The following is a 17,909-nucleotide window of genomic DNA, read 5'->3' as shown; positions in this document are numbered from 1 at the left end:
CCAATTCCTGTATGTCACAGTAGGATGTCATAAAGCTGATTTGCATTTTTAGCGTAAGTTTTTTTGTTGTCTTTTTCAGAATCCACATCTGCCTTCACTTATCTCAGAGGGAACAACCTTTGAAGTGCCAGTTACAAAAGCAGTTCAACTCACTAGAGAAGATGCAATAAAAACTGCATTGCTCTTAGAGCTTGATATTGCAGTAAGTTGGTGACGGCTTTTTCTTTAGTGAGTTAAAATAAAGGGTGAAAAGCATGTGTGTTATGTATAATAACTGAGGAGGAAAATTATTTGACTGTTTAAAAAGAAAAAATATTTCTCCATACAATAGGATGTCAGCTTACGTTTATCCATTTGTAAATGTAAAGTTTGATTTATTCACTGAAAAGTAGGACTCCATGGAAGTCAAAACAGGAGCAAAGTGTAAAGTTAATTTCTTTGTTGTTCTGTGGATATCATGTTGAGTGAAATACCTTTATGAAGGGAATTTGCAGTGGAGAAGGGCAGTCAGGCAATATTGAAAATGAATAATCTTTCAGTTTATAAGTATACAACTTGAAGAATATGCAGAAACTGTATAGCGAATTGTGACTGTTCATAATGGTGAGTAATCTACACAAGTAGTAGGTTGAGTGATAGGAATTTTTAGTTCTTGAACACTGTTTCTGCCTCTGACACTCATTTGCTGTGACTTGTTAACATGCTGTTCAAACTGCCAACCTCAGTTACCCTTAGTTAAAAAACTGGTTTAGTTTATTCAGTGAAGATCATATTTTGTATACTGGTTTGAAGATGAAAAGCAGGCAGAGAGTGCTCGATACTACTTTGTAAGAAATCTTTAAAAGGAAAGTATGTTGCTTTTGAGTGGTTTCCCAAATTTATAGAATATTACTTTTGAGATAGTGTGATTTTTGGCAGTACCTTCTGTTGGCCTCTCTTAGCCTAATCTGTCTCAATATATGTGAGGCATCTTTAAATCTCAGTTATAAGTAGATTCTATTAAGTTTTGAGCAACTGATTCTCTGAGCGACATGTTTTTTTGCATGTATTTGTATGTATAGATACATTCAGTCATCAGCACCCACTGAAAATGCAGCATTTCCTTGCCTTTTTCACCTAACATTCAGTCTGTGTGTGCAGGTCACTTGCCTGATACATAAGGGAAACATAATGATGCAAGTATAATTCTGCGTGTTCCTTTAACAGGCAGAAGCTTGAGTTGCACACAAGAGTTTCAGCAGTTGCACACAAGAATCTCAGGCAGCTAAGTAGAATCTAGGTCTTAAGATACGAATTTTCACTGTGCTCTTGTCTGGCTATTTTTCTGTTTTTCCTTCAGAAAATAAAAGCAATTACAGTCGTTTCTGTCACAATTCATCAAACAGTTTAACAAGCAAATTTTCTTTTAGTGATGATGTATCTCTGTAAAAAGTTACATTAATTATGAGGACTTCATTTCTCTGCTCTTCTCAAACCAGAAAATGTAGTACATCAGTAATTAATGATCTGGGCTGATTATATAACACAACCTCTTAATACGTATTTATTTTCCTTTTGTTTGGGCTGCTCAGCAGTTCTCATTAAAGAGTGTCCAAATATTTAAACCAGATAAGGAAAGACTTTTTCTAATTAGTAAGGTTAAGCCTGGAAAGGAAACATGACTGTTTCATTTCTGATGTGCTCAAAACAGCAAAGTGTTAGTTCAGAGTAAAAGAGTATTTGACTTAATGTGAGCACAGTAGTAGGACGATTGTGTTCAGGAATGGGAATGCCTTGGTTTGTGATAAAATTTAATAGAAATATTTCATGTTTTAAAACAGGATACAGCCTTTGAGTACCAACCTGGAGATGCCTTCTGTGTAATATGTCCCAACAATGGCAGTGAAGTGGAAGAGCTTCTTCACATTTTGGGACTTTCTGAAAAAGGAGACAACTTGGTTTGTGTAAAAGTTAAGCAGGGCACTAAAAAGAAAGGTATGGTGTGATGCACCGGTCATGGCCCAGTGCTCCTTTCTGTGTTCGTAGGAGTTGGTGTGCGTGGTTTTGAACATTTTTCTCTTTCATATGGAAACACAGCTGTGTTTTTGTGGAGGCATGTTGGAAGTCACAGTGATGTGTTAAAAAAGTGAATGCATAAGAATGCTGCTGATTTTACTATAGCTGGAAAGATGAGCTCTTGGCTGGGAACTGCAGCCTGGCTTTGGCATTCATCCATCTTGTTCTTACTCTGTGCTCCTTCATGTTTATGGAGATAAGGCTTTAATCACATAACATTACAATCCCCCACTTGAAAGTAAAATCTCCTTGCACAACACTGCATGTCAATCTGTTTTACATCCTAAGAGGGCTGCACTCCTCAAGGACAAGCCTTAGTGCTGTTGCAAGGTGCCTTTTAATAGGGTTTTAAGTCTATGGATGTGTTCTGCTAAGTCTTATGATGCCATGCTTCAGGAAGAGTAGCTGCAGGTTCAAAGTGTGCCTGTGTACTGCCAGCTGGACCTGTGTGAATTACTCCATTCTTGCACTGCATTTGGTGTCTTAGTGGTGCTGCTGAGCTGTGCCTTTATTTCCACAGGATGGTGTAGAGCTCTTTGTTATTCTGGTTTATAGGTAAATCAGTTTTCACTGTGAGATTTCCTGCATCTTTGAGGGCTGCACAAGTTGTCCATTAAGTGTGAGATGTGTGATGCCACTTTCATGTGTTAATAGATGCACATTTTACTTTGTTTTTTTTTCTCCCACTGAACTAGGAGCATCTCGTCCACAACACATCCCTGAAAGAAGCACTCTCAAATTCATTCTAAACTGGTGTCTGGAAATAAGAGCAATTCCCAAAAAGGTGTTTATGTGTTTTTTGTTCTAAAGAGAAATTAGTAATTCTATGCTATGGGCTCTTACAGATCTGTCATTGCTTTATGTGTAGTTATGGTATCTCTTAGCGAATAAGGATTGTCAGTTTGTATACTGCTGTTTGTACTTTACTCTGAGAAATGTCAGTTCTGGTAGTTTATCTGGCAGACACTCCTGTTCTGTAGTATCTTGGATCCTGACTAGTCTGGAAGTAAGTAGAAAAGTATTAGGTAACTTGGTGCCAGATAACTGGGAAGGCTGACTGAACCCAGCCCCATAATTATTTTAAAGAAAACAGTCTTTCTAATCAGAGGGAGCCACATCTGTCAAGTTCTGTCGCTAAAAAGACACGTTGCTGTATGCAAATATACCAAAGTGTCCTTCACATTAGCTCAGTTGGTCAGAGCATGGTGCTAGTAACCCTGTGTGGGTCATTCACTTAAGAGCTGGAGTTGATCATCCTTGTGGGCCCCTTCCAACTCAGAATATTCTGTGAAATCTCTGAAATTTTAAAGCTTTTCTTTAGCATTTCAGTAACCTAGCAGAATTCAAAGAAAGATTTTTGCTTGCATAGTATTTGTTCTCACAACATGTATATATTATTTTCCTTTTGTTTTGTGCATGTAAAAAATTCAAAGCTTGTAACTGAAAATGCATCTGTATTTCTGGTATTGTCAAAATGTATTTTAAAGATAACTTTGTATGAAGGATGAAGCTAAACGATTGTGTGGTTGGGTCTCTGAGGGAAATCAGTCTTTGGGAGGACCTTTTTACTTAATTTAGTGGATTTTGCAGCAGAAGAGAATCTTCTTGTTGTTTCAACCTTTTCAAAACCACATTTAATGATTTTGAAAATTTGTCTCAGCAATAAGAGTAGGCAGAGGGTACTGGCTGGGGAATATCACTGAAGCCAGTTTTTATAACCTGTCTGCTGTATTAACTGTTCAGCCTAAAATGTGCTTTATGTAACTCCACACTCAAAACTATTATCTGGAAGCTCTATGGTTGAGTACACTCACATTATTTTCCAGGTATTCCTTTGTGTATAATGTATCATCTGATTGCACTTGGTGTTTTCTATCACTTTTCTTCTATGCACTGTGTCTATTTCCACCTTCTTTTTTTGAAAAAAACCTGTAACTATTTACAGCTGTTTTTCACCTTATCTTACAATGCTCAATTTCATTTTCCTTTAAGAGAAGTTTACAATACCATTATGTACCATAAAGCATAGAATAAAACACCACAACAACATTTACATGACTCATTAAATAGCATACCTTATTTGTAGTCATACCTCTTCAAGGATTTTTGTTATTAATTTCCTGGCTTCTGTAACTTAGTAAATGGTGTTTTGTCTTGAGTGAAGTTGTGTTATGGAGCTGCCTAACTAAAGTGTAAGTAGGGGCAATAAGAACACCTTTCAAAAACCTGGAATTTTGGGGGGAATGGCTTGTGCCTGTTTTTTTATCTCTTCCTCGCTCAGGCTAAGTAGGATTTTCTGACCTGCTAGCTTGTTGCAGCCATTAGAAGAGCAATCAAAAAAAAAAAAAAAAATTGAGAAATAAAGTGTATTATCCATTAACCTAATTCCTGTCCCCAGGCAACCCAAGTTTTTCCCAGTTTTGTGACCATTTCCCTAAATGGACAAGTTTTTTCATCCTTCCCTCTTTTCTTTCTTCCCTACAGGCATTTTTGCGAGCTCTTGTAGAGTGTACCAGTGATGCGTCAGAGAAACGGAGGCTTCAAGAGCTTTGCAGCAGACAAGGAGCCTCTGATTACACTCGCTTTATTAGAGATTCTAATGTTTGCCTCCTGGATTTACTTCATGCTTTTCCAAGCTGCAAGCCTTCACTTAGCCTGTTAATTGGTAAAAGACTGATTTAGATTTAATTAGATTTGGTTTCTGAAAATGCGTCAGAGTAAATGTTCAGTTTCCCAAGAAAGGGGAATAACTGTTCAGTTAACTACTTTAGGAATGTTATAGTTTCTATAGTGATCAAGCTGAAACTGTTGTTGGGGAACAAAGCTCTCTTCTACAGTTTGTAGTCTTTGGCCTTCTTTCTGCAAACATTTCGGTTCACACCAGTGCTTTAATTGACTCTGGATTACTCCTGTACATGAAAAGGAGGCATAAGGTGCTTGCAGGAGTAGGGTCTTTATGAATTATTTCATCAATTGCTTACAATTAAAAAAGACTTATTTTTACAACTCCTAATTTCTCTGCCTACGTGGTCTTTACTTGCACTTTTACCTGTTAAAACAACATGGTTTTCCCAGTATATTTGTGTTTATGTAATGTCTAACACACTCACTGGGTTCCTGATATAAAATACTGAAAGGATGAGATTACAACTCTAACCATGTCAAATACATCTGAAATTACTGGCAGTTATTTTTCAAATTAAAATCCAGAGTTTCTTAATATGTTTCATAATATGAGTAAAAGAAATTGCTTGCTGTGTTTTGCAGTCATTTTGTCCACACTTACGCAAAATTTCTGAGTGGGTTTAGTGTCTTGTGCAAGTGATTTCACTGCACTAGCTTTTCTTAACTCCACCTAGCAACTGTCTTCTGTAGCAGAGCACCTTTAAAATATGTCAGGGTGTGCATGTACTGACAAAAGGGTAGTTCTGTTTATGTATGTACATAATGTTGGTATAAATGTGTGTGTGAGTGATATATATATATAGATATATAATGGGCATCTTGTTGAAAAAATTCCCAGTTGTTTTTTTAGCTGAGATTTCAAAACTTTGCATAGGTAATTAGTGATTTGAAACTGAGCTGGCACATCTGCTTCCAGGACATTATATGTAGGAAACTTTCAATCAAGCAATGTATATTGTGAGAGCTTTTGAGCTCATGGAGGAAAGGTGGGGAAAATTAAATTTCAAGCTTCACCTCATCTTGCTAGCTACTGGCATCTCTTCTGTACACCTTACAGTCATTTTTATTTGACCAAGAACTCCATAAATTAACTGTTATGGTCCTGTCATATAGGATCTCTAATTGATGTTCCACAAGGTCTAAAACCCATTCAAAATAGAGTTCAAGTCTTAATTGCTTGTTTCTCAATCACAAACACTCAGTGTCGCTAGAATAAGATTGCAGTTAAATTAAAACACCTTGTAATCTGTTGTAGTGTAAACACTCATTATATGACATTTTCATTGGGGTGAATCGAATAAATTATACATTTTTTTTTCTGTTCTTCAGAACATCTTCCTAAATTACAAGCCAGATCCTATTCAGTGTCAAGGTAATGAAATACTCAAATTGTATCTTCTTAGTTATTTAGGTATGGGGTTTTTCTCATGCATGTTTCTGTGCATTATAATCTGAAGAAGAAAGAGAGAAGTGAAGGATAAAACGTAGTTGTGACCCTATTGCAAGAAGCATTGTTGGGCTATTCCAAAGAGCATAGTTTTGAGTGTGTGGCAATGCTTTTGATAAAGCTCTAAAGAACAAGCTTGCACACACCTGAATCTGGTAGGAATTTGGATTCCCTTCTGTAGACACTGGCCTCTGAGTCCAACCTTAAGACAATTTCAAACTATAAATATTATGCAGTTAGCTGACCACTGAGAATCTTGGTTCCATTGAAATGGTTTGGGCTGCAGATGGACTCGCTGCAAAATTGTACAGCTGTCTCTCAGGTTTTGGATTGGTTTTTTAATATTTTTGTCTTTGTAGTTCAAACTTGTATCAGCCAGGAAGGCTGTGCTTTGTATTTAATGTTGTGGAGTTCCCTGCCAGTCCCTCTAGACCAGTCTCACGGAAAGGAGTATGTACAGGGTGGCTTGCTGAGTTAGTTGCACCTCTACTGCACCCCAGTAAAAGCACTCTGGATACAAAAGGAGAAAGCTCTTCAACTGAAAAGGTATGAATATTGGATATAAAGTCATTAACTGTTGCATTTATGCATGTTTGAAACAACTGCGGGTTTCTTTGTTCACTGCTGTGATGTTGTGCAGATGTTTTGTCAGTATACACCTTAATTTTGCAGTTCTACCCTACTTCTGTATAACATGTCCAGAACTTCATTGCTAAGCACTAAACTTAAATTTTACTTACCTATGCGTACCTGAACTGTGAAATTTTTCCACTGCTGAAAGGCCAGAGTTGTTTTCCACCCCTCTGCAGTCCTAAGTGTATCTTGGAGGATGTTTTCATGGACTAAACTGCCACTGTACAATTAAATGGTTGTGACTGTTTTCATCACAAGAGAGAAGCACTTAGTCATTTCCAGAAAAGGGTGGCAGATAATAGGGAAGATACTGTAAAACTCATGCTTCTTGTCAGGTCTTCCAGAGTTTGCAAAGGCCAAGTTATGGAATATGACACGGGTGTCAGTCACCTGTGGTTTTTTTCTGATGTGTATTAATGATTGTTTGGCACAGTGAGTATTACTGGGAGAAGGTACTTTTTTTTCCCTTCTTTTCCTTTTGTGGCAGAGATTCTGAGTCATTAATCGATCTCCAATTTGCTAGGTCTAATCTAATTATTAACAAATTGGGATTCTACTATATAATTGATGTATGTGATACACATATCTTCTTTCAAAAAGAACTACTGGCAGCCTAATGTATATTTGATTATGAAAAATGGAACAAGCATAGAATTCGGTTGAAAGAAAACTGTGCCAATAATTCAAGATGTCAGTCAGACAAAATGGAAAAAAACACCATGCAAGTTATCTTCATTTTTTAAAACTAATGCAAAGATTCATATGTGCATGATATATCTTACTCCAATGTTCATGTCTGCTCTTTATTTAAAATATAATTGATTTGAAGTTAATTAAAGATCAAACAACAAAAAGAGGTGGCTAAAAAGAGAAAAAAAAATTATTACGAAATGAGTCTGTATAAAGTTTAGAACTATTTCCATCTGCTGCACAAGCTAGAATTCAGCATAGAAAAATGTGCAGCAATGCACATAGATTGCAGAAATATATGGAATAACAATACAAAATAGATGACTGTGATCTTATGCAGAAATACATTAGATTAATTGAATATACTTTACAGCATAAATGTGTTTACCATTTGCAGTCTGTTTTGAAAGAATGACCAGTTTGGAATCATTAATAGGGTAGCGAGCCTCCTAACTCAAGTATGGTTTGAAGGATATATGTAAGTATTGGTCCCCACAAGCAAGAATTATTCTATTTTTTTATCATCATGAAACCAGGAAAATAATGCTCTTTAACATTGTTGTATCTGTAGTGAATTAGAATATAAAAAAATGAGTTGTGCTAAACTATTCAGATTTACACAGCAAAGTTTAAATAACTTGGTCTAGTGCCTTACTCCTTCCTTAAACTTGAAAGTAAATTCAAATCCTTTCATAATTAATGTGCAAAATAAATTGGATGTTTGCTTATGACGTTAATGGATGAAGCTCTGCTATGGCTGCTGTTGAGTCTTGAATAATCTTTTAGAAATGAAAATAGTCATCTCTTGTTTTCCATAGATTATGTTGGCCATGTCTCAGAGGGTAGATATGGAGCTCCTATGAAAATATGTCTTCCTTTCTGACACAGATATGCAAATCAGAATTACTGTTTATCAGTGGGATTCTGTAAAACATTTCCTGAGATCTTTGAGCTCTTATGTGCTTCCCCTCACCCATATGCACTTTTGGAAATCATGTCAAACTTTTATGAAAATTAAGGAAGCAAGCTCTGTACCAGTAGGCTTCAATTCACTATAAACAAATCCTGACCTCCGCTGGATTATTTTTAGATGCCCACAATGTAAAAAAAGGTTGAGTTACCTTTAATAGCAATAAACAAGCTCTACTTCCCTTTGAATGCTAACACCAAATTTTCCATGCATTCTGTAACAATATTCCCCAAATTTGTGGTGCAATCAGTTCATGTTCATGAGGTTTCATGTTCAGAAACTCACATCTGCGTGGTTCATCCCAGTTTTCCTTCAGATGGATTAATAGGTTTGTAAAATAGGTTTTGTTCTGTTTTGTTGGGGTTTTTTTATTTTCCCAAAAACTTCTGTGAGGTTCCATTCTAAATGTCTGCGTGGAATTAAAGATGAACTCTGAGGCTCAGGATTTGGAAGGGTGTGTGAGTACATATGCTGTGTAAATACCCTGAAGGTTCTAAAAATGTCATGGTGTTTTCACTGCTTAAGAATACCCTTCAATTATATTTTATCTAATTTAATTTTAGATAACTATTTTTCCTCGTCCAAACAATGCTTTCCACTTACCTGCAGACCCATCTGTCCCATTCATTATGGTTGGTCCAGGAACAGGAATTTCACCATTTATTGGTTTCTTACAACATAGGTATGTACCAAGTTGTTACCTGGAGAGCAGCCTTTTTATGTTGAGGAAAGAAACAGCCTGAGGATTTGAGTTTAAATGCAGTTAATTTTTTTTTTCCTTTTTGTAATGGTGGTATGCTGATTATAAGCAGTCTTAATTTTAAACAAGCATTGCTTGTGTGTTTACTTGTTTTTCAAAGGAGTAAAACTTTTCATCTAACTGTATTTACTATTCATACTAGGTATATGAGAAATGGGGTGAATTGCAGAAATAGTAATAAGAAGTTAAATCCTTTATCTGTTTGTGTTGCTGGTGGAAGTCCTGTAAGAGAATGGTAGTTTTTAGGAAGTGCTGACTGGCTTAAGTTTGTTATTCAAAATTCAGTTCCTTGAGAAGTGGCATCTGTATTAAAAGGCATGATGAATGTCAAGTTTTCTCCTGTATTCTCCTGTTTCTGTGTGGTTTACATTTTGATGTTTAAGATGAGAAGCTTGGCACCAGAACCTTCAACTCAGTAGTAGTCTTTGTGTTTGGGAGTTTGTGTGTGAGGGAAGGTGGATCTCTTATTTTCCCTCTCCAACTCCAGCAGTGTAATTTTGCAAGGCAAAGAGATGTTTGTTCAAAAAGTGACAGCACACCACCAAAAATATGTAAAAACTTGATCATTCTGAGGAAATGAAGAACGGGAGGAGTAAAGTATTTGGGTGGGAATGGTTCTAAGTTTTAAAGGTAACCAACATGACTCGTTAGTTCCAGCAAGATAATGGAGTTTATTGGATCCTATAACAATTATTTTTGAAACATTTTATTTGAGAGAAAAGTGAGGTTTTGATGTGCTGTTTCTAACTCCATGCTTTGCTTTAACCAAATCGTCATGTACCATCCTTGCTCCTTAATTTTGATTCCCAAATATACCTTTATCTCTCAGAAGTATTTTGCATTTTATTTTAAAGTATAAATGAAAACTCTCTTTCAAAATGTAACTAGAAAATGGCAGCTAAAACTCCTTTAAAATAATACTTTCAGCATTATTCCAAGAAAATGAAATAATATTTCTGATGATGTGGAAGTTAATAAATTATTATTCACAGAATCTAGCAGGTATCTACAGCTAAATGGAAAGCCTTCTAAGACTGCTGAGTTTTCCCAGGTGGTTTTACAGGGCTTCCAGTGAAGGATAAAAGGTAGTGATCTCCTTATTCAGCAGTCAGGATTATTTTGTGGGATGTTTGGAGTTGCTGGTCTTGACTATTCCAATATGAAACTGTGGCCAAAAACCCATAAATTTGAAGTTCATTGATTTTGAGCTGGTCCAAACGTGAATAGTCAAGAAAATCAAAAAAGCAGGGTTTGACTTTGATTTAGCTTAAGTCGTTTCACATTTCTGCCAATCCAGTGGTTTTTTAAAATACTACTTTAAATGAAAATTAGGTTATAGATGTTTTAGATTCTGCACTTGATAAAGCAGGCTTGGATTTTTTTTGTCTCTTTAGGCAAAAGCTCAGAGAACAACATCCAGACTGGAAATTTGGAGAGACATGGCTGTTTTTTGGTTGTCGGCATCAGGATCGAGACTATTTGTTCAAGCAAGTTCACTATTTAACATTCATTTTTTTATTCATGAGGGAATGCTCATCTCTGAGCCATTGCTAACAGGTTTTTATTACCTTTCAGAGATGAGCTCAGATGTTTTCTTGAAAATGGAACGTTAACTTATCTCAAGGTTTGTTTCTCGAGAGACTCTTCAACTGCAGAAGTAGCCCCACCTAAATACGTGCAAGATGTCCTTAGGCTTTGTGCTAAGGAAGTTGCCAGAGTCCTGCTGAAAGACAGAGGTTACTTCTATGTATGTGGGTGAGTAGGAAATGGACTGTTGTGAAAGAGAGTAGCAGAAGTTTGAGGCTTTAGAAAGGCTTAGAGCTGTCTGAAAGAAAGGACCAATATCATACTGAAAGAGCCTTCCTGGAAAGCCTGAGTGTCATCCCTATGTCCGCTCTTTTCCAGTATAATCTTGAAATACAGCTTGTAACCACACAGTTCCACTGATTGTTTTAGTTGCTTGTTACTTATTTTCCCTTTTTTTTGTTCAGTATTCAGTTAAGTTATAGGAGGTTTCAAGCTAATAGATTTCTCTTTAGAAAATGACATATATGAATAGATGTGATGAGAAACTGCTCAGCTGAGAGACAGTAGCAGTCTTCTGCTGTATTCCAGGTTTGGGTGCTCCAGAATGCTAAAGCTCTGTCATAGTAATAAATTTTACAGTGGGAAGTTCTGTTTGTGGATGCTAAACTTACATGGAGGTTCAAGATACTTAAAAAGTTTGTTGATAAATGTACAAACTGTTTAAATATAGGGCTTGATGTAAATGTGTTCTCCTGCAGGTATAAATGTTAGCTATTGGTATTAAAAATAACATTATTAATAAGGGAGTGGTTTGGTAGAGGTTTTTTGTTGTTTGGGTTTTTTTTAATATTGGAACCATGTAGTGATATAATAATAACTCATTCAGCAGGTCCAGTTCTTCCTTAAAGAAACCAATTATTCTCCAATAGCTCAACTAGGGTTGCAAGGTTTTTTACTTACAAATTACAGCATGCCAAGAACTATGTAGTGTTTAATTGAGGGAAACCCTAGTTAATGTCAATGCTCAGCTACATGAAAACTCTGAGAATCATGCTGTACAATATAAAAGCTATATTTTTGTTCGGGATTTTTTTAATGATCCTTTCCTATATTGTCCTCTGAAGCTATTGATAAATGGAAAAATACATTATTATGCATTTTCCTCCTCTGTTTTTTATTTTTCAGAGATAAGAAGCATATGGCTGATGATGTAAGCGATGCCGTAGTAGACATTTTAAGCATGGAAATGGAAGCTGACAAATTGGAAGCAATGAAAATTCTGGCTATGCTTCGAGAAGCAAAACGATATTTGCAGGATGTTTGGAGCTAAATATTTAGCTTTTCCTGTGCCTTTGTAATACAAAAGACTTCCTTTCACACATATATTTTTGACTAAAAGTTATTGTCAAAATTTCTGTCAGTAGTCACACACAAAGGTTAACTTTCTCTATTGACCTTTCAAACAGGAGCATGAAACCTTTTAAATGACAACAAACCAGGCTGGCCTTTGAAGTATATGGTTTTTTAGAGATGTTACATAATGGGCTGTCTCAGTGCCTTGATTTTCTCATCTTAAGTTTGGGTTGCTGTATAAACTAAAAACTTCTGCACTTGTACAAGCATAATTGTATGTTGACATTACATCATGTATCTTTTCCTATAATGTAGACATAAAGAAGCTACAGAGTAAATATGTTACACACTGATCTGTGTATCATGAAATACATTACTGACTTGCCAAGATTTATTTGACCACTTTCTAGATACTTCCTGAGACCGCTTATATTTTTTCATCTTGCACAATGACAGTGACTGCCAAAAGGAATGAATGTCCAGGATGTTGCACAGAAAGGTTACTGAAGAATTTCAACTCAGAAGTTCTCTTTAAATAATTAGCTTTTTCATCACATCATTACATCATGTCTCAAAATTTGCAACACGCCATTCTACTACTTATTAGATCTTCCTGCATAATGCTTTCGAAATTGTTTTCTATTCCCGTCTCTGAAAGGTTTGTGGTTTAATTTATGAGCAAACTCACCAGCTGCACTGAATTTGGTTGATGGAATAATATTGCTTGGTAAATACTTTCTCAGATTACTAAATAAATAATTTTAAAATTGAAGATACAGTAAAATAATGGTGGTTTGAAATTAGTTGCATTTACATGTGGCCACCCACTGCAAAAATCAAGTGGCCGAAAGCAAATCACTGAAGTGTCTGGTCTTCCTTGTAACAAGGGACATTTGGAGTACAAACAGGTGGAGAAGTAAAAGTAATTAATTTATGCTTCTCTTCAGAGCCCTGCTCTCTTCTCTCTGCTTTTTTCTAACTTCTAAACATCCATGTTGTCTCCTCAGTCCCAAGTCATGCTTCGACCTTTAAAGATAAACGCAAAGTATGAGAAAATATTTTAGACAGATCATCGTTTATTTCCTGGGGGGAATTGTTGTTTTGCTTTGACTTACACATAATCAGAACCACATCACTTACTGCAAGTTTTGTGGTTTTCTGGCGATTATTAGTTAATTGGTAGGTAAATTTTTTTTAAAATGGAAAAGTTTGGATGGTCAGTCAGAATAAAATCATTGTGTTTAAAAAAGAAACATTCCAGTGAAGTGTCTGGAATTAAGGTTATGATACAACCTGTGCAATGATTGTTTAAATAACCTTGGAAGACGTCAACTAAAACTTTGTGCAGAAGTTCTTCATCAGAGTGCTTATATCAATCTCCGTCAAGTAATCTCTACAGAAAAAACTCCATAGGGAGAGGTGGCTTGCAGTAATTGCAAACTGCACTTTTAACCTCTGGCTCATAAAGAGGAAAACAAGTGCTGCTTTTTTAAAAGCACTCCAATTTTAAACTTTCATGGAAATGACAAAGACAATGCAAATGTCAGCGTTTTGCATTAGTGAATCAGCTTTACATATTTTTGAAAATTATTAATAAAAGAAAAAGCTACCAGCATTGGAATAGTAAAGATAAATCTTTACCTTCTGTTGGATCGGTTTGTTTGGAAGAAGCACTTGTTACATGATGTGCATTCTCAGATAGAACTTAGGGTCTTCTGTTCCACTCAGAAGCTCTTGGAGATTACAGGAAAAGCAATAATTTTCTGACTGCGAGTTGCAGCTTTCCTCATATCTCTTACAGGTGCTCATTTTCCTGTCACTTAAATCCCACACTACGGGAGTTGCAGTGACCATTTTGGTAATGTTGCAGGTCATTGCATGGCACCCTTTGGGATATTTACAGCTGAGTGTCCTTTTCTGATTATGTGTGTTGCATTTGACAGGGTTTGATATACAGCTGGTATCCATGCATTTCACCTCTCCTTTATCAATCCTCTACAAAATTAAAACATTTGGATTATTTAGTGGTAAATCCTTAGTTAAGCATGTGAGCTTTATTATGATCTCTTAGAACCACAAAAAATGGTTGCAGGTTATTCTTAAATTTATAACTGCATGGTGCAAAGTCCAAAGCTCAAACAAACTAAAATAACCCCAACAAACACCACTGTGTTACCCGAGGAGGAAGTATTTCTTTCAGTGACATTGAACGAGGAGGACTTTTAAGATACAGGAATCATGGAGATGGAAAAGGCTTGCAGTAAAAGCTTTGTTTTTCTTAATTGAATTGTGTTTCTCTGTAATTAGATAATGCTGATTTATGACTCCTCCTCAGTGTTTCTTTTAGAAAAGCATACAGAGTGAATTTTTCAAAATATCCTAAACCTACGTGGGGATTTTTTTTTTTTTTTAATGTCTTTCAATTTTCTTCTATTAAGAGAAATACCATGTATGTGCTTTTCCTCAAAATTACAAAATTCATTACAGAATACCTTTGTTATTTAAAAGAAGTAGTGAAGATGGTGTGCTGTTATATTTAAGAGGTTTGTGGTTGTCATGTTGCTAACAAGAACTGGTGGTCGTGCTAAAGCTGCTGTTCCAGAGCATTCCTTATGGCCTATTTTCTCATTAGATTTTTAATGCTATTCTGGATTTGTGAAATAGGGTCAATACTGAAATTTCTCTTTTAAACTGCAGTTACAAAAAGAGGGTTAACTTCTCAAACTGTTAAATTCATGCTATTTTTTTCAATTTGCTGCTTCAGAATTAAAGCTGACTTTCCTGCACCTGGAAGCAGAAGTAGTATTGGCGTGTTTCTTGCACCTGTTTTTCCTTTCCTTTTCCTTCCCCCTTCTCTCCCAACTTTTCAGGAAATCTAAAATATTGCCAAAATAGAATGAATAGGCTTTTTTAGCAGTTTCTGAAGATACTGAGCATCTTGAGAAGTTTCTTTTGAAAAATTAAAAAGCCAGATGAAGGAAATGGCAGAATCACAGAACATCGCTCATGTGTCCACTTTAAGGGTTGAACTTACTGAATGGCACCTTAGGTATTGAGTGGCACAGGGATGAGGGGTTGGGGAGTGGTTATTGGGAGTAAAAGTACAAGTTGATTAGGTCTCAAAGCAAAATAAGCTTGTGGAGTAAGGTGGGGGCTGTGTTGCAGACAATAGTTTGTAGGCAATTTGGAAATAAATAAGTTTTTCCTTTCACCATTTCCAGTTACCAGCAACCATGATTTGTGATGAATCAGACAGTGTTTTACACAAAGTGAAATGTTTTGTTCTAAGGAGGTTTAGATGACTGAGATGAAACTTTTTGAGTAGTTTTGCAAACACTGGTTTATTTAGTAAAATTGGCTTGTCCTCCATAAACACTTGTTCTGCTCAACTTTGTGAGCAGACTAATGTCAAGTGGTGTGCTGTGCTTGTTGAATCTGTTTCAAACAGAAGCCTTGTATTTTTCATCAGTCCTGGGGAATGTGTAGAGTATTGCTGTCTCCTTGTTTCCTTTGGAAGTTAGGCCCCAAACCCACAATTTTTAGCTTAAATGTGTTCCAATTTTACTTCTGGAACTGCAAATGGGGAATAAAAGTATTACTTAAAGAAAAAGTAGCTCTTACCAGTAGTGTCATTAGGAATGATGCTTCTAAGTTTCTTCCTTTCTGTCTTTGGTACTTTTGTTACTCTGTCTGAGAGCCCAAAGTAAAGAAGGAGATGAAAAAAGCCTCCCAGTTCAGATGACTGCCTAATAGGGATTGGCATAATGTTTCTACCAGGGAATGTTCTGTCCTCAAATTTCATCCCTGAAATAATGCACTTTTAAATGTATTTTAAAATAACCCCTCAAGCCTATATATGCCAAAACTTAGTGTTTTGTTGTCATCTAGGTTATCTGAAGATGAGGCCACATATAGGAATGTGTACCTTTTAATATGTGTGAACCCACAACACAGATTTTGTAGTAGAGGCCTTGTGTCTGCAGCCCCCCAGCCCTGATTTTACAAATGACTGCACATGTGTACATCTATCTATCTATCTATCTATCTATACAGAAGTTCTGCAGTCATGAGCTATTCCTTACTCCTGTGACATCCTTTTCCCTCTCCAGTTACTCTCAATGTAGCTATACAGCTGATAATTACCACATCAGCTGCTGCTTATAGTCAGGAATGTGGTGAAGTCATGTTGTGGGATTTTGTATATTTGTTTGCTTGGTTTTTTGACAAGGTGTTTTTTTGGTTACATCCACTGATAGGTATTAGCTCCAGATATGTCCTGCTTTTTGGGAGACTCATGGACAAAATTATTTCTCTCTTCATTGCCTAACAGAAATCTCCATGTGGCTATTTCTTCTGATGGAAGTGTCTTCCTCACCCCTTCATTCTTCTATAACTATTTTAATATATTTATCTTGTGCTTTCAGATTGTTGGGAGTTTTTTTATAGTGCCCAGCAATTATAGTTGGTTTTCATTAAGACTTTTAAGAGCATTTACTGGGCAGGTTATGTTGTTCAGTTTTTACTCAACCAGTTAGATCATGACAGTGAAAGTGTTACTATTGCAATGCATTCAATGAAAAAATTAACCTTATTTCTGCTTGCTAGGTGTTCTTCAGTTTCCTGCTTGTTCTTTGCCCTCATTCATATCGCTGCACAGGGCAGGAGATGCATGGCATGCTGAAGTTAGTGGCAGTGGTACAGGTTTGATGTGGACTCTTCCATTAACTGGTGTTTCATTGTGCTCTTAGTTACTGTATTGTATTTCATACTCTGGAAATGCCATCTCCTTTGAAACCTGCCCTGAATGTAATGCAAATTCTTTTCCAGCAGTGATATTTTATGCGGCCTAATAGCAATTACTGTTACAATACAAAGATGTGTTGTCACATAAACCATATGGAAAATACACACTGTATGTTTTATCTGAATGTTGGGCTGTATCCTTGCTAATGCTGCTTCCCAGATGATAATACTTCTGTGCTGTTGAGGATAGAAATATTTTGTCAGGCTCCATGCTTGGCTAAAGTAGCGTCCATAGCAGATGGCTGCATCTGAAGACTTTGTGCGTTTTAAAACCTTGGTCAACACCATGCCAGAGATAATTTTAAATGTATCTGACTCACAAATACCCTGTTTGAATGGACAAATTCAGCTGCATGTCTAGGTAGTGATGAATTATGCTAAATAGACCTATTCAGTTCATTATTCTGTAGCTGAGTTTTTTAAAAGAAGAATAAAAGAGCAGCAGATATGAAATGACCTACCTGTAATTCAACTTTGAGCTTTATGGCTCCCACAAAGTCATATGCTTTCAATTTTTATTTTCTGCTATGTAAAAATTGATGTTCTCATTGCATATTTATGCGTTTAGCAGTTTGGTATGTTGATGGCTTTGCATAACCAATTTATTAGTGTCTCAGTTTCACTGGATCTCCTTTGCATAAAATGGACTTTTTTTTCTTTTCTGAGTAGCTCTGTCATTCTGCATCTTAACCTGACAGCTTCAGATTTTTCCCTGCTCCTCAGATGGAAAAATTCTGTGACTCCATCTCTGGATCCATTTCATTCACTGCAGTTACGCATCATCTAAGTTGGGAAGACCAAAACTGAATCTAGTAGTCCAGTTCCAGACATGACAGTGATTATACAATAAATAGCAACAATATTCTCAATGTAATTTTATGTTCTTTTCTGGGTTTTGGAGTGTCGTGGAGGAATGAAAATGGGAGAATCACTGCATGCCTGCTAGTGATTATAGGAAGAATATTACATCACTGAAAGTTATGATC

The 17,909-nt window shown here is 36.2% G+C and overlaps 1 protein-coding gene across 6 annotated transcripts in view; it reads left to right on the top strand.

Moving 5' to 3' along the window:
• MTRR (5-methyltetrahydrofolate-homocysteine methyltransferase reductase) overlaps positions 1 to 17,026 on the top strand; it is a 32,686-nt gene extending 15,660 nt beyond the window's left edge. For 5 of the 6 annotated variants that reach the window (XM_032118178.1, XM_032118169.1, XM_032118162.1 and 2 more), the window contains 10 exons: positions 80 to 202; positions 1,821 to 1,974; positions 2,751 to 2,839; positions 4,540 to 4,720; positions 6,070 to 6,112; positions 6,547 to 6,733; positions 9,044 to 9,162; positions 10,635 to 10,727; positions 10,816 to 10,995; positions 11,953 to 17,026. In XM_032118178.1, coding sequence (XP_031974069.1) covers positions 80 to 202; positions 1,821 to 1,974; positions 2,751 to 2,839; positions 4,540 to 4,720; positions 6,070 to 6,112; positions 6,547 to 6,733; positions 9,044 to 9,162; positions 10,635 to 10,727; positions 10,816 to 10,995; positions 11,953 to 12,097 — 1,314 coding nt within the window. In that variant the 3' untranslated portion in view covers positions 12,098 to 17,026. Of the gene's footprint in view, positions 1 to 79; positions 203 to 1,820; positions 1,975 to 2,750; positions 2,840 to 4,539; positions 4,721 to 6,069; positions 6,113 to 6,546; positions 6,734 to 9,043; positions 9,163 to 10,634; positions 10,728 to 10,815; positions 10,996 to 11,952 lie in introns of those variants that run through there. The other variant, XM_032118209.1, reaches the window with a different exon arrangement.
• Positions 17,027 to 17,909: the final 883 nt, after the last annotated feature.

This window comes from Corvus moneduloides, chromosome 1, assembly GCF_009650955.1.
Source record: "Corvus moneduloides isolate bCorMon1 chromosome 1, bCorMon1.pri, whole genome shotgun sequence".
NCBI classification, from domain to species: Eukaryota; Metazoa; Chordata; class Aves; order Passeriformes; family Corvidae; genus Corvus; species Corvus moneduloides.
Note: the sequence above shows the minus strand (reverse complement) of the source record. Positions and strands in the feature narration are given on the sequence as shown.